The sequence below is a fragment of the Ovis aries genome, chromosome 6, assembly GCF_016772045.2.
Source record: "Ovis aries strain OAR_USU_Benz2616 breed Rambouillet chromosome 6, ARS-UI_Ramb_v3.0, whole genome shotgun sequence".
Classification (NCBI taxonomy): Eukaryota; Metazoa; Chordata; class Mammalia; order Artiodactyla; family Bovidae; genus Ovis; species Ovis aries.
The window spans coordinates 88,319,921-88,334,415 of NC_056059.1; the positions used below are offsets into that span (position 1 = coordinate 88,319,921).

Here is a 14,495-nt window from a genome sequence, read left to right on the forward strand (position 1 = left end):
CCAGTTTGGCTCGCTCTTTCCAACTCACTATTCCTGGACAGGGAGGCTTGGTGTGCTGTGATTCATGGGGTCACAGAGTCGGACACGACTGAGCGGCTGAACTGAACTGAACTCCTCACCTAGTTCATGTCATAATTGGTTTTAACTTAGAACACTTTCAACAAACTACAGACCTCAGATGAATGGCATTTCTGAACCGCTAAACCGACAAAGCAAGAAATGTGGCCAGGCAATGTATGATGACTAGCAAAATAACAGCAGAGCATTTACTTACAAGGGCCTCACTGATGAAGCTGTAAAGGGATAGCAGTGCCTTGCTTATGATCAAAACTCTTCCTGATGAGTGTTTATATTAACCTATTAGAGAAATTTATGAAGACTGTGGCCCTCAAATACATTTCTTTCTGAGGAAGGCTTATCTTATATATTTTATTCCTCTTCCTATAACTCATTGAAGAGAGACCTTGTATCTCCTAAAACAACATCCTATACTGACCCCCAAAATTACTATTTTATATCATACTATAGTTTTCACTTATAAACCAATATATCTTTATAATTCTGGAACCTGTTTAATTTTACATTTCAGAATGATGGAATGAATTATAAAAATATATTTTTAATTTTCACTTGGAAAATATTTAGTCCATGAAAAATCTTGGCTCTCAGTCCTAAAACCAAGAAATTAAAAAGAATAATTTAAACATTATAGTATGGTATTTCAGGTTCTAAATTTTAATCTCTATTTACCCTAGGAAGATATTCACACTTTTAAAATATATCATTACAATTTAAGACTCTCCAAAGGAGGTAAATTGCTAGCACCAGCAGCTCAGTTCAATGGGAACTACATATATAAGAAAATAAAAATTGTGAACTTCATACTAAGCTTTATCATGGAATATTCTAAGAGAACTGAATGGCTCGATTTTGGTTCCAGTTTTAAGGTAACTGAGAGTTAACAAAGGAATCCCTTTTGCTTTGACCCATAACTGTTGAAAACCTTTCCAAAATATATTACCCTAGGTTGTGGCTTACTTTTTACTATAAAGTAATCCTCTGTTCGAAGAGTTGACTCATTGGAAAAGACCCTGATGCTGGGAGGGATTGGGGGCAGGAGGAGAAGGGGATGACAGAGGATGAGATGGTTGGATAGTATCACTGACTCGATGGACATGAGTTTGAATGAACTCTGGGAGTTGGTGATGGGCAGGGAGGCCTGGCACGCTGCGATTCATGGGGTCGCAAGTAGTCGGACACGAATGACCAACTGAACTGAACTGAATTCTCTATTTGCAATTGGAAAACTGTTTTCAGAGCCTGTCTTCTTAAAAATTCCTCATATAATCTGAGTATACTGATACTGATGCTTCTGGAATTTATATTTTTAATGGTCTCCTAAAATAATGTCCCAAATTAATTATATCCGATTCTTTTAAATGTATATACCTTGACTCCTGAATTATTTTGTCTAATATAACATCTAAAAATACAATAGGTATTAAATGTAATATTTCTTACAATTTTATTATTTCAAGAAAAAAATAATCTCTCTTCCCCTATAGATATCAGACTATTGGAAAGCAGCACAGACTGTTATTTATAGAAATAGATATCTTCAGAGACTGCAATGGAGGAACAGGGTGCAGTTTGGTGAAACTACAGTATAATAGATGGAGCAGAGGAGGACAGTCATAGGGACTAATCTGGTTTCCAGTCCTCCAAGACCATTCTATAGTCTGTGGGACTAAGCTTTTCTGAAAGATGTTTGTTGCTTCAAAAAAGATATTGCTTTTAACATACAACAATCAGGATTATAGAAAAAGCACTGTATCCTACTATCTACCCTTTGATATAACCATCATTTGATTTAGATTAACATTTCTAAAGCATGAAGATATTTATAAATGAGAATTCATGGCAATGCATTCACAACATTCTGATTTCTACTCACAGATAAAGAAACTGAGGCTCCAAAATGTTAACGACTAATCTAACAACTTATGTTGTAGAGCTGTTACTCACATTATTATTATTACTTATTATCATTATTATGTCTCTCTAACTGCAGAGTATATTTCCTTCCTATTATATCACAGTGACCCCCTGGGATAGATACACATTTCATAGCACTGCATCTGTTAATACGGACCTATTGTTTCAAATCATAAATTTCTCAAAAAATTTTCAGGCCATGTTAATTTTGAATGTATTTTAAATGGTATTACTTCAATTAATACCACATATAAAAGGAAGATGGTGGCATCTGAACCTCAGACTAATAACTAGGCAACAACTCTCAGAAGACATCGTTAATCTAGAAGACATATGGCTGCTAAATTAAGAACAGTATCTGTATCCCTGACATTTCCCTAAGGGAAATTTCCATTGCCTTGAATTTAGAAAGTTGGCCTTACAAAAGAAAATACAGTTGACCCTTGAACAATAGGGGTTTGAACTACCTGGGTCGACTTCTAAGTGGATTTTTTTCTACAGTAAATACTACCATATTGTATGATCCACTGATTCCTAGTTGGTTGAATTCAGAGTTGGTTGAATCTGAAGATAGGGAACCTCAGATACAGAGGACCCACATGTAAAGGATGAGGCTACAAATCATATGTGGATTTTCAAGGGCAAGAAGGATTGACACTCCAACCCCAATGCTGTTCAAGGGTCAATTGTATAGGCTTTTTGAGATTTGGTTAAAAAACAGATTCCTATTATTATTTTATTTTCCATAAAGGGAATTTCAATACCAACTTTATAAAAACATCTCTTTAATACCAAGTTACTTTCTGATCCCATTAAAAAAAATAAACAGAAAACCTTGACAGGCAATAATTCACTTGACTTTAGAGGCCTAGCCTATCTTAAAATAAAATTTGATAGAATCATTCAACTAATTGTCACTTTTACATTGTAAAAAGTTTTGCAAAATAGGCGAAATCAATAGCATTCTTATTTTCAAATGTTATCTATCACGCTGGACTTCAAACAAAATACAGTTCTTTGCTGTGTCAATATATCTCATTTTAAAAGTTTTAAAATAATATTAATAATGCATAATTTAGATTATCTTTAAAGACACACTTTGAAATTTTAACCCAAGCTAGAGAAAAGTTCATTTTAATGTGAAAATTTAAAAGTAATAAAAAAATAACAAATTGGGAGAATGATGACTTGAAATAAAATAATACTTATAATATATATTTCTCTTATGCATTTATAAATGGCAAGCCATATGTCATAATTTCTAAATATAAGCTTCTTTTGCTTCTTCCACATTATACAAAGGCACACGACTATCACATTCTCTTAACTGATGGGAGAGTTGTTTTCATCATATCTTAGAACTACAGTTAATTATTGAGGCTTGTCAAAGATGCGTACCTCTGTAGTGGAAGTCTTGGGACATGTCTATGGGAGCCCGTTCTACTGCTGATCTCTTGTAGACAACATGAATCCTTCCTTTTTCTTCCTCCATCTGCTTACCTCTTTCCAAGGGTTCAATGAAATACTCATCATTATCACTTTTTATCATTCCAGCCTAGAGAAAACATAAAACGTGTTACGTTAAAAGAAATATCGATCATCTTTAGCTTACATTTAGTTTTTTAAATGGTAAGAATACAATTTTTGAAAACTAATGACCTTTCTTTCCACTTTTGGTTATAAATTCAAACTGGTTAGTTACTGTTAGTTGTTCAGTTGTGTCCAACTCTTTGCAACTCCAAGGACTGTAGCCCACCAGGTTCCTCTGTGCAGGGGATTCTCCAGGCAAGAGTACTGGAGTGGGTTGCCATTCCCTTCTCCAGGGGGTCTTGCCAACTCAGGGATTAAACTCACGTCTCCAGTATTGCAGGCAGACTCTTTACCGTCTGAGACACCAGATTAAAATGGTTAAGCCACTATAAATATCAGTTATTCAAAGGGAGAAATTCATATATGGTAGGAATAAAATATTCCTAGGTGTTGTTGATCCTATTTGTGATGCCAATTGTCTTGCTGTTCACATTGTTTGCTGAACCCAGGGTAGGCAATGCAGGAAATCAGAGGCTGGATGAAGACTCAAGGAACAGTAGGAACTGCAAACACATGCATTTTCTCCTGGCTGGCACAGCAGCCATAACACAGCCTCTCTCCTGGCTGATGAAGCAGGCAGGAGAGAAGCAGCCATAGCAGCAGCCATAACATAACCATAATGTAGCCATAACATAACCCCATATAACACAACCATGCGTCACTCCAGTGTAGCCCTGATGCAGCAGCCGGGGCCTTCATGGTGAAGTTCATAACAGGCATACCACACAAAGGAGCCCATGGCCAAGTGAGTCCCTCGTGAGGTGCAAGTGAGTACCTCCTGAGGTGCATGTGATCTCAGCCGTTGCATAACCCTGCAAAGTCACTGTTCATGGAACATGGGGCTAGATGGCGTGAGAGTGTGGGGCGAGAGAGCCTGCCTGGCAGCATCTTGCTAATTTGTTCTTTCCCTACATAAGGTAAAATCGACTTCCCAGGTGGCGCTACCGGTAAGGAACCCACCTGCCAATGCAGGAGACATAAGAGACGTGGTTTGATCTGTGGGTAGGGAAGATCTCTGAAGGAGGGCGTGGCAACCTACTCCCATATTCTTGCCTGGAAAATCCCATGGACAGAGGAGCCTGTCGGGCTATAGTCCATAGGGTCACAAAGAGTCCAACACAACGGAAGCAACTTGGCACACATGCAGATAAGGCAAAATAAGGGCTTTACATAGGGTAAGAATAAGAAAATCATACAGTCTATATAATTTCATCGGTCTATAGATGAAGCGCATTTATGTATTCTACTTAGCATTTTATCTCTAAAAAAAACTTACAGGAACATAAATTCAAGAAAAATCTCTGATCTCCCATAGTAACCCATTGTGGGGCTGTTATCCACTGCTGCTAAGTATCTCTGTAACCCATTTATATATTCCCATCATATCACCATGGTATGAGAGGAATGAGTTCCATGGGGCCCTCCATACATAAAGTTACTTCTGTCCTTAATTCACCTCAGTTTCATTGGAAACTCTATATTTCTAATATTTATTTATTTGAAGAACTAGCTCCAATTTTGCTGGTATTCATCTAATTTCATGATTTTACATATTTTGTTCCTTCTCCAGCTTCATCCTTTTGAATGAAAAGGTTATCTTGATATTCAGTTCCTTCCTTTCACCTCACTGGTGTTTTTATGACTCTGTTTCATCTTTGATTTACTTAGAAAACACCAGGACTATACTATTCACTACTACAGTTGAAGAGAAATGATAGTTTGTCTGAAATTTATTCTTCATTAATTATAGAGTCCACAGTACATTCAAATAGCTACAGCTCATATTCCTATTGTAAAAGTCATACACTAATTGTTATTTTGTTGTTCTGGTCTCTAAGTCATGTCTGACTTTTTTGTCACCCATGGATTGTAGATGGCCAGGCTCCTCTGTCCATAGGATTTCCCAGGCAAGAATACTGGAGTGGGTTATCATTTCCCTCTCCAGGGGATCTTCCCAACCCAGGGATCAAACCCATGGCTCCTGCATCAGCAGGCAGATTCTTTATGGCTCAGCCTTGAGGCAAGTCCCACATACACTAATGTTGTTGTTCGGTCACTCATTAGTTTCCCACCCTTGGCAATCCCATGGACTGTGGAACGCCAGGCTTCCCTGTCCTTCACCATCTCCCAGAGCATGCTCAAACTCATGTCCATTAAGTCAGTAATGCCTTCCAACCATCTCATCCTGTCATCCCCTTCTCCTCCTGCCTTCAATCTTTCCCAGCATCAGGGTCTTTTCTAATGAGTCCACTCTTTGCATCAGGTGGCCAAAGCACTGGAGCTTCAGCTTCAGCTTCAGCATCAGTCCTTTAAATGAATATTCAGGATTGAATTCTTTCAGGACTGATTGGTTTGATCTCTTTGTAGTCCAAGGGACTCTCCAGAGTCTTCAACATCACAGTTCAAAAGCGTCAATTAATAGTTCAGTGCTCAGCATTCTATATGGTCCAACTCTCACATCCATACATGACTACTGGAAAAATCACAGCTTTGACTAAACGGGACCTTTGTTGGAAAAATGATGTTTCTGCTTTTTAATATGCTGTCTATGGTTGCCATAGCTTTTCTTCCAAGGAGCAGGTATCTTAATTTCATGGCAGCAGTCATGATTGGCAGTGATTTTGGAGCCCAGGAAAGTAAAGTCTGTCACTGTTTCCATTGTTTCCCCATCTATTTGCCATGAAGTGAAGGGACCGGATTCCATGATCTTAGTTTTTTGAATGTTGAATTTTAAGCCAGCTTTTACACTCTCCTCTTTCACTGTAATCAACAGGCTCTTTAGTTCCTCTTCACTTTCTGCCATAAGGGCGGTGTCATCTCCATATCTAAGGTTATTGATAGTTCTCCTGGCAAACCTGATTCCAGCTCATGCTTCACCCAGTTGGGTATTTTGCATGATAAACTCTACTTATAAGTTAAATAAGCAGGGTGACAATATACAGGCTTGATGTACTGCTTTCCCAATTTTGAACCAGTCCATTGATCCTTATCTGGTTCTAACTGTTGCTTCTTGACCTGCATACAGGTTTCCCAGGAAGCAGGTAAGGTGCTCTGGCATTCCCATCTCTTTAAGAATCTTCCAGTTTCTTGTGATCCACATAGTCAAAGGCTTTAACATCATCAGTGAAGCTAAAGAAGATGTTTGTCTGAAATTCCCTTGCTTTTTCTATGATCCAACAGATGTTGGCAATTTGATCTCTGGTTCCTCTGCCTTTTCTAAATCCAGCTTAAACATCTGGAATTCTTCATTCACATACTTTTGAAACATAGCTTGGAGAATTTTAAGCATTACTTTCCTAGCATGTGAAATGAGTGTGATTGTATGGTAGCTTGAATATCCTTTGACATTGCCTTTGTTTGGGATTGGAATGAAAATTGACCTTTTCCAGTCCTGTGGCCACTGCTGAGTTTTCCAAATTTGCTGCCATATTGAGTGTAGCACTTTCATAGCATCATCTTTTAGGATTTGAAATAGCTCAGCTGGAATTCTATCACCCCCACTAGCTTTGTTCATAGTGATTCTTCCTAAGGCCCATTTGACTTGATATTCCAGGATGTCTGGCTCTAGCTGAGTGATCACACCATCATGGTTATCTGACTCATTAAGATCTCTTTTGTACAATTCTTGTGTGTATTCTTGTCACCTCTTCTTAACACCTTTTGCTTCTGTTAGGCCTATACCATTTTTGCCCTTTATTGTGCCCATCTTTGCATGAAATGTCCCTTGTTATCTCTAATTTTCTTGAAGAGATCTCTAGTCTTTCCCATTCTGTCACTTTCCTCTATCTCTTTGCATTGATGACTGAGGAAAGCTTTCTTATCTCTCCTTGCTATTCTTTGGAACTCTGCATTCAGATGGGTATATCTTCCCTTTTCTCCTTTGCCTTTCCCTTCTCTTCTTTTCTCAGCTATTTGTAAGGCCTACTAAGACAACCATTTCAGCTTATTTTCACTTTTTTTTCCTTGGGGATGGTTTTGATCACCACCTCCTATACAATGTTGTGAAAATTTGTCCATAGTTCTTCAGGCACTCTATCTATCAGATCTAATCCCTTGTATCTATTTGTTACTTTCATTGTATAATCATAAGTGATTTGATTTAGATCAGGTTTTAGAAAAGGCAGAGGAACTAGAGATCAAATTGCCAACATCCACTGGATCATAGAAAAAGCAACAGAGTTCCAGGAAAACATCTATTTCTGCTTTATTGACTACGCCAAAGCCTTTGACTGTGTGGATCACAAGAAACTGTGGAAAATTCTGAAAGAGATGGGAATACCAGACCACCTGAACTGCCTCTTGAGAAATCTGTATGCAGGTCGGGAAGCAACAGTTAGAACTGGACATGGAACAACAGACTGGTTCCAAATAGGAAAAGGAGTACATCAAGGTTGTATACTGTCACCCTGCTTATTTAACTTCTATGCAGAGTACATCATGAGAAACCCTGGACTGGAAGAAACACAAGCTGGAATCAAGATTGCCAGGAGAAATATCAATCACCTCAGATATGCAGATGACACCACCCTTATGGCAGAAAGTGAAGAGGAGCTCAAAAGCCTCTTGATGAAAGTGAAAGAGGACAGTGAAAAAGTTGGCTTAAAGCTCAACATTCAGAAAACGAAGATCATGGCATCTGGTCTCATCACTTCATGGCAAATAGATGGGGAAACAGTGGAAACAGTGTCAGACTTTATTTTTTGGGGCTCCAAAATCACTGCAGCCATGAAATTAAAAGACGCTTACTCCTTGGAAGAAAAGTTATGACCAAGCTAGATAGCATATTCAAAAGCAGAGACATTACTTTGCCGACTAAGATCCATCTAGTCAAGGCTATGGTTTTTCCTGTGGTCATGTATGGATGTGAGAGTTGGACTGTGAAGAAGGCTGAGTGCTGAAGAATTGATGCTTTTGAACTGTGGTATTGGAGAGGACTCTTGAGAGTCCCTTGGACTGCAAGGAGATCCAACCAGTCCATTCTGAAGGAGATCAGCCCTGGGATTTCTGTGGAAGAAATGATGCTAAAGCTGAAACTCCAGTACTCTGGCCACCTCATGCGAAGAGTTGACTCATTGGAAAAGACTCTGATGCTGGGAGGGATTGAGGGCAGGAGGAGAAGGGGATGACAGAGGATGAGATGGCTTGATGGCATCACTGACTCGATGGACGTGAGTCTGAGTGAACTCCGGGAGTTGGTGATGGACAGGGAGGCCTGGTGTACTGCAATTCATGGAGTCGCAAAGAGTCGGACATGACTGAGCGACTGAACTGAACTGAACTGAACTGAATGGCCTAGTGGTTTTCCCTACGTTTTTCAATTTCAGTCTAAATTTTGCAATAAGGAGTTCATGACCTGAGCCACAGTCAACTTCTGGTCTTGATTTGGTGACTGCGTAGAGTTTCTCCATCTTCAGCTACAAAGAATATAATCAGTCTAATAAAATCTAACATTACATAGACTAATATAATTAATATTAAATGAATATAACATGCACTAATATGGAATATTAATTTAAATAGCAGTACATTTATTTGAAAACAAAGTTGAAAAAATAATGTATTAGTGTGGAATTGTAATTATTTGGAAATATTTATCAGATCTATGTCATCTTCTTCTTCTGAGGCTCTTATTCTTTATTTTCAAATGTGAGGTTACTCACTCTCATGGCATATAGGCAAGGGAATATAGGAATATAGGGGAAGGGGGGATGATTCCCACCCCTTCTAACTGCTGGTCTAATTGCTCTACTGCTCCGTATCAAGCAGCACAGACATGAAATGTAGGTAAACCTTGCCTCATAGCATCTGTTTTCAGCAAATATGCCTATAACTATTGCTTTTCTGTTGCACTCACATCTGTCCCCATTTTCTATTCTGTCTTCCCCTCCTAGATATGCTCTCACCCCCGCTCCCTCTGTGTAAGCCCCAGAGGGCATTCTCAGAAGCTCTGGTGTCTCCATGTGCCATCTCTACATCCCCCTAACTACTATGCACATTCAAACAGCCTTTGAATTTATGTCACCTTGTCTTACAAGGAAATATCACTACAGCTTTTCCACCGTGGTTAGTTTTACCCTCTTGAAAAAACTTCTACCCTTTCACCACAAAGAACATTGAGCTAGTGGGCATTCAGTAGTAATGCTGATCTTCCAGAGACAACTCCAATATCCGAGTTGTTTCCTTATCTGGTCAATTACTTTTCCCCTAGTGCTGTACTGAAAAAATGCTTTTTGTCATAAGTGGCCTGATTAGATCTTGACCCTCTTGTTAACGGATTCATCTCCTCTACACACACAATTTCCAACATTTTCTCATGCTTTTCAATTTTTGGTTTAATCTCTTTAGCATTAATGTCATATTCTTAAATCTCTTTTTCTCAGTAATTTTGAATTCACTTTTTTGATGGGTTAATAGTATTCATAGATAGTGAAAGTGAAGTCACTCATTCGTGTCTGACTCTTTGCGACCCTATGGAGTGTAGTCTGCCAGGCTCCTCTGTCCATGGGGTTTTCCAGGCAAGAATCCTGGAGTGGGTTGCCATTTCCTTCTCCAGGGGATCTTTCCAACCCAGGGATAGAACTCAGGTCTCCTACATTGTGGGCACACTTTTCCCCATCGGAGCCACCAGGGATAATGTTCATAAAACACTTGCAAACTAAGCATAAACATAGTAAACATATAAAAAGTTAACTAACAGGACTACATCCAAGGCTGAAATGTTCAGCCTCATTCCTAATGCTGCCTGTTGATGGGAGGCAGTGTTAACTGGCTTTATTATGGAAACACAGGTCTGTTGTATATACCAAAGTCTACGGATTGAAGTTTATCAGTATTCATCTTCATTCAAGTCTTTTTTTTTTTTTTTTGCCCTAAATCCATTCAGTCACATTGTTCTGTAAAGTCTCTTCCATTCTTTTCCCATCTATTTACACTGACCTTAGTTACAGACCTCATCATTGCTCATTTGGATTACAGAAATTGCCTCCTATTGTGAGACTTTCCATAGATCACAACGATTCTCCAGATGAGTGCCTAAAACTGAGTGGAAACAGCGGTCACTGAAGCAGCCAGCAACCTCTTAGCAATGGGCAATGACTACTGGGGACACTTGAAAGCCATGGGGAAAGCAGGAAGGATTAGCCCACATGCCATTAAAAATCATTTCTACATACCTTCTGTTGGAAATGTTCAAATCTCAGGCCCCATGATGTTACTTTCTCCACTAGGTCACAGGTAAAATTTAAAACATCTAACCCTCCCCCTTAAAAGATAATGAAAATTTAAATGAGGTTGAGGCAGAGTCATTGGCAAGGCAAAAGCTGGATCACATAACCTGTGATAACTCCAAGGACGGGATCTCTTCTTTAAAAATTTTTTTCATTAGAATATAGTTGCTTTACAATATTGTGTTAGTTTCTGCTCTATAGCAAAGTGAATCAGCTATGCAAATACATACATACCCTCTTTTTTGGATTTCCTTCCCATTTAGTGAGAGCCTACCCTTTTATTCATCATGTAAGCAAAGTTAGATAAAAAAAAAAAAAAAAAAAACTTACCTAAAGCACTGTACCGGATAACCTTAGTAAAATAAAAATTCTCAAACACATGGTTCATCTACCCTCCAGTTGAGGGCAATCTAGCCAAATAAATGAAATATATGTCTAAAGGTATTCAGTGATGTATATTATGAAAAGTCCAGACAGTGAATGATACCGGCACTTGAAAGTCAAATTAGGGAGATTCTTTGCCCACAAACCTACTGCACAAGCCAACTGTCAAAGGAGCTCTTGATTCTCCACCCAGAATCTATTTCAGCTGAAATCTCCCTAATGCCTATGGGAATTTCAATTTGGCCATTGTTATTGTTCACTCTTCCACATAGCACAGCAGCCAAAAATTACTATTTCAAATTATGGTATCATTTTAGACAAGCTAGAATGTGATAACAAATGGACAGACTATGTAAGGGCTCAAAACATCAGGTGCTGCTTTCCTGCTCACATAGAAGCTCAGAATATTTCTAGGTCAGCCAGGCGGGAGTTCTGCTCCACAAGCCATGTGGGTGTCCAGACTGACGGTGGTTCTGCCATTTCAATACGGGCTGCCATGTTTGCCCAGTCCGAAGGGGGAACAGCAGGAGGAAGCCCGCACAGAAGATTTTTTCTGAGTTAGCCCTGGTCACGTCACCGGTACCGCTTACTTCCACGGGCAGGATACAGTTACATGGCTGGCTCACAGCCGATTGCAAAGAAAGTCAGGAAACAGAATCTGGCTGTGTGCCCAGGGAAGAAAGACAATGGATTTTGATGAACAGGTGGTCATCTCAAACTCAGATAAAATCATGTCACTCCTTCACTTGAAACACTTCATTGCTGCCCCTTGCACTTAAAACCACAGTCCTTCAAGGCCTGTATCTCCCCAGCCCAGCCTATCGACCCCCAAGAACTGCCCCGTCCCCATACTTCCAGTGCCCCAGCCTGAGGGGCCTGTGCTCAGTGTCGCTTTTCTTTTGATATTCCCACCTTCTTTATGGCCTCAGACTTTGAAACGTTGTTGGTTCTATTTAGAAGGGTCCTCTCACGCCATGCCACACTTCCCTTAGCTGGCTGTGTTTTATTCTCCAGGTCTCCGTTTAAAGGCAGGTGATGCAAGAGATGTGAGTTTGATCCCCGGGTGGGGAAGATCCTTTGGAATAAAAAATGGCAACCCACTCCAGTATTTTTGCCTGAAAAATTTCATGGACAGAGGAGCCTGGCAGGCTACAGTCCACGGGGTCAAAAAGAGTTGGACACAACTGAGTACGAATGCATTATGATCACAGTTTAAATGTTACTTCCTTAGAAATTATTTTCTGACTCCTTCACCCACATATAGACTAGGTATCCCCATGTAAATTAGGGCCTATCTTTTAGCCAATTAGTCTGACAGAGCAATGTATTTTCTCTCACAGCCCTTAACACAAATCCCAGGTTGACTCATCTAAGTGTTACCTTTATTATTTTCTGTCTCCCTCACGGAACTGTTGGGATTCCCTGCTGGCTCAGATGATAAAGAATCTGCCTGCAGTGTGCGAGACCTGGATTCGATCTCTGAGTTCGGAAGATCCCCGGGAGGAGGGCATGGAGAATCCCCGTGGACAGAGGTGCCTGGCGGGCTACAGTCCATGGGGTTGCAAAGAGTCAGACGTGACTGAGCGGTTAAGCACACAGCACGTGCCGCACTGTCAGCTCCTGAAGCGAACTTGTGTCTCGTAAGTCACCTTTGTCTCCTTAAGTACCAGCACAACGGCCACACAAAATATGCCTTCAATATATTTTTGATGAAAAGTGACATGAATGCAAGGTAAAGGGAGGGGATGGAGAATTTTTAGAGGTTCCTGGTGGGAGGATTGCTGTGTTGGCGGTGTGAGAGAAGGCATTAGAAGTGAGACAGTTCAGGCTTGAACAAAGGTTGTGAAGCGCAAAACCCTAACACATGCTTGAGGGCAGTGGGTACCCCGCTCATTCAGAGCAGAGTCTGTGCAGGGCAGCTCTGGGAAACAGCTTACAGAAAATTTGTGTCACCTTGTATCTGAATTTTAACTTGTAGCATGGAGAACAACTAAGGTTGATCAGATGGGCTAAAAGAAAGTGGGATTTTTAAGATAATTTTTTTTATTTATTATTTTTGTCTGTGCTGGGTCTTTGTTGTTGTGCAGGCTTTTTTTGTAGTTGTGAAGAGTAGGGGCTACTCTTGGATTGCCACGTGCGGGCTTCTCACTGCCTTGGCTTCTCTTGCTGTGGATCTCGGCCTTTAGGGCACAGGGGCTTCAATAGTTGCCGCATGTGGGCTCAGTAGTTGTGGCTTACAGGTTCTCAAGCACAGGCTCAATAGCTGGGGCACATAGGCTTAGTAGTTTCACCACACGTGGGATCCTCCCAGATCAGGGACTGATCTTGCGTCTCCTGCACTGGTACGCAGACTCCTTACACTGAGCCACCATGAAGACCCGTGAAGTGATGTTTTAAGATTTATCTGAGGATTAAGTTCCAGATGGAAGAAAGACTAGGAAACAAGCAAGCATGAGGCTAAAAGTTCAGGTGGCAGAAGTAGCAACGGGAAGAGAAAAGGGGAAAGATGCTGGGAGCCAGCATGAGGGACTCCGCCCATGGCAAAGGTCATGAGGAAGGAGGCTTCGGCATACGCAAAGGCAGGATCGAGCCTCAGGAAACCCCTGTTCCCGAGCATCTAACCCCAAAACCAGAGTCCTACTTTACTGTTTTATGCTCTCACCTACACCTCTGAATTTACCCGGGGCTCTCCCCCATCACCTCTCTCAGAGAAGGAGTTAACCTACAGCTCCAGTTAATAAAAATTCCTGGGCATGACAAGAGTGTTTCAACTTACGAACTCCTCTGAAGGTTATCTAGCCTGCCTGTACAGGTTCATCTGGCCACATGTGATTGTTTACAGCCTCCCAACCGTGAGAGGCACGAGATGCTGTAAACTTTCTAAATACAGATTCTTTTGAGAAGTTAGAAAATTATTAGTATAGTATAGTGGGTTGATTAGAAATTATATTGGTGAAGGGTTTTTCATTTGTTGAGCCAATATTTGCTGCTAAATCTCCTGCCCTTATAATGAACATAACTAACATATAGAAGAAATAAGTATTAACCTTTAAGATTAATCATGTTAACCTTAGGCTAAGTAAATTCCTTTCTTAATTGTAACCCACTATACCCTCACCCTATAGGAATGCAACTTTATCTGACCTTCAGAGGGTGGTACCTGGTTTAAGAAAAATCACCCCTGGGAAATAAGGTTTTTGGTTATCAGAAAGAAAGGATCATAAAATGTCAGCAGGCCTCATGGCCAGAAGATGATGTAAAACCCCTAAGACCTTTATGTATACATTTATATGAAGCTCC

The 14,495-nt window shown here is 40.2% G+C and overlaps 1 protein-coding gene across 1 annotated transcript in view; it reads right to left on the minus strand.

The window, feature by feature from the left end:
* Positions 1-14,495, minus strand: part of ADAMTS3 (ADAM metallopeptidase with thrombospondin type 1 motif 3) — a 291,428-nt gene that overhangs the window by 138,832 nt on the left and 138,101 nt on the right. Inside the window, exon 4 of the mRNA XM_042251505.1 lies at positions 3,394-3,550. Coding sequence (XP_042107439.1) covers positions 3,394-3,550 — 157 coding nt within the window. The remainder of the gene's footprint in view (positions 1-3,393; positions 3,551-14,495) is intronic.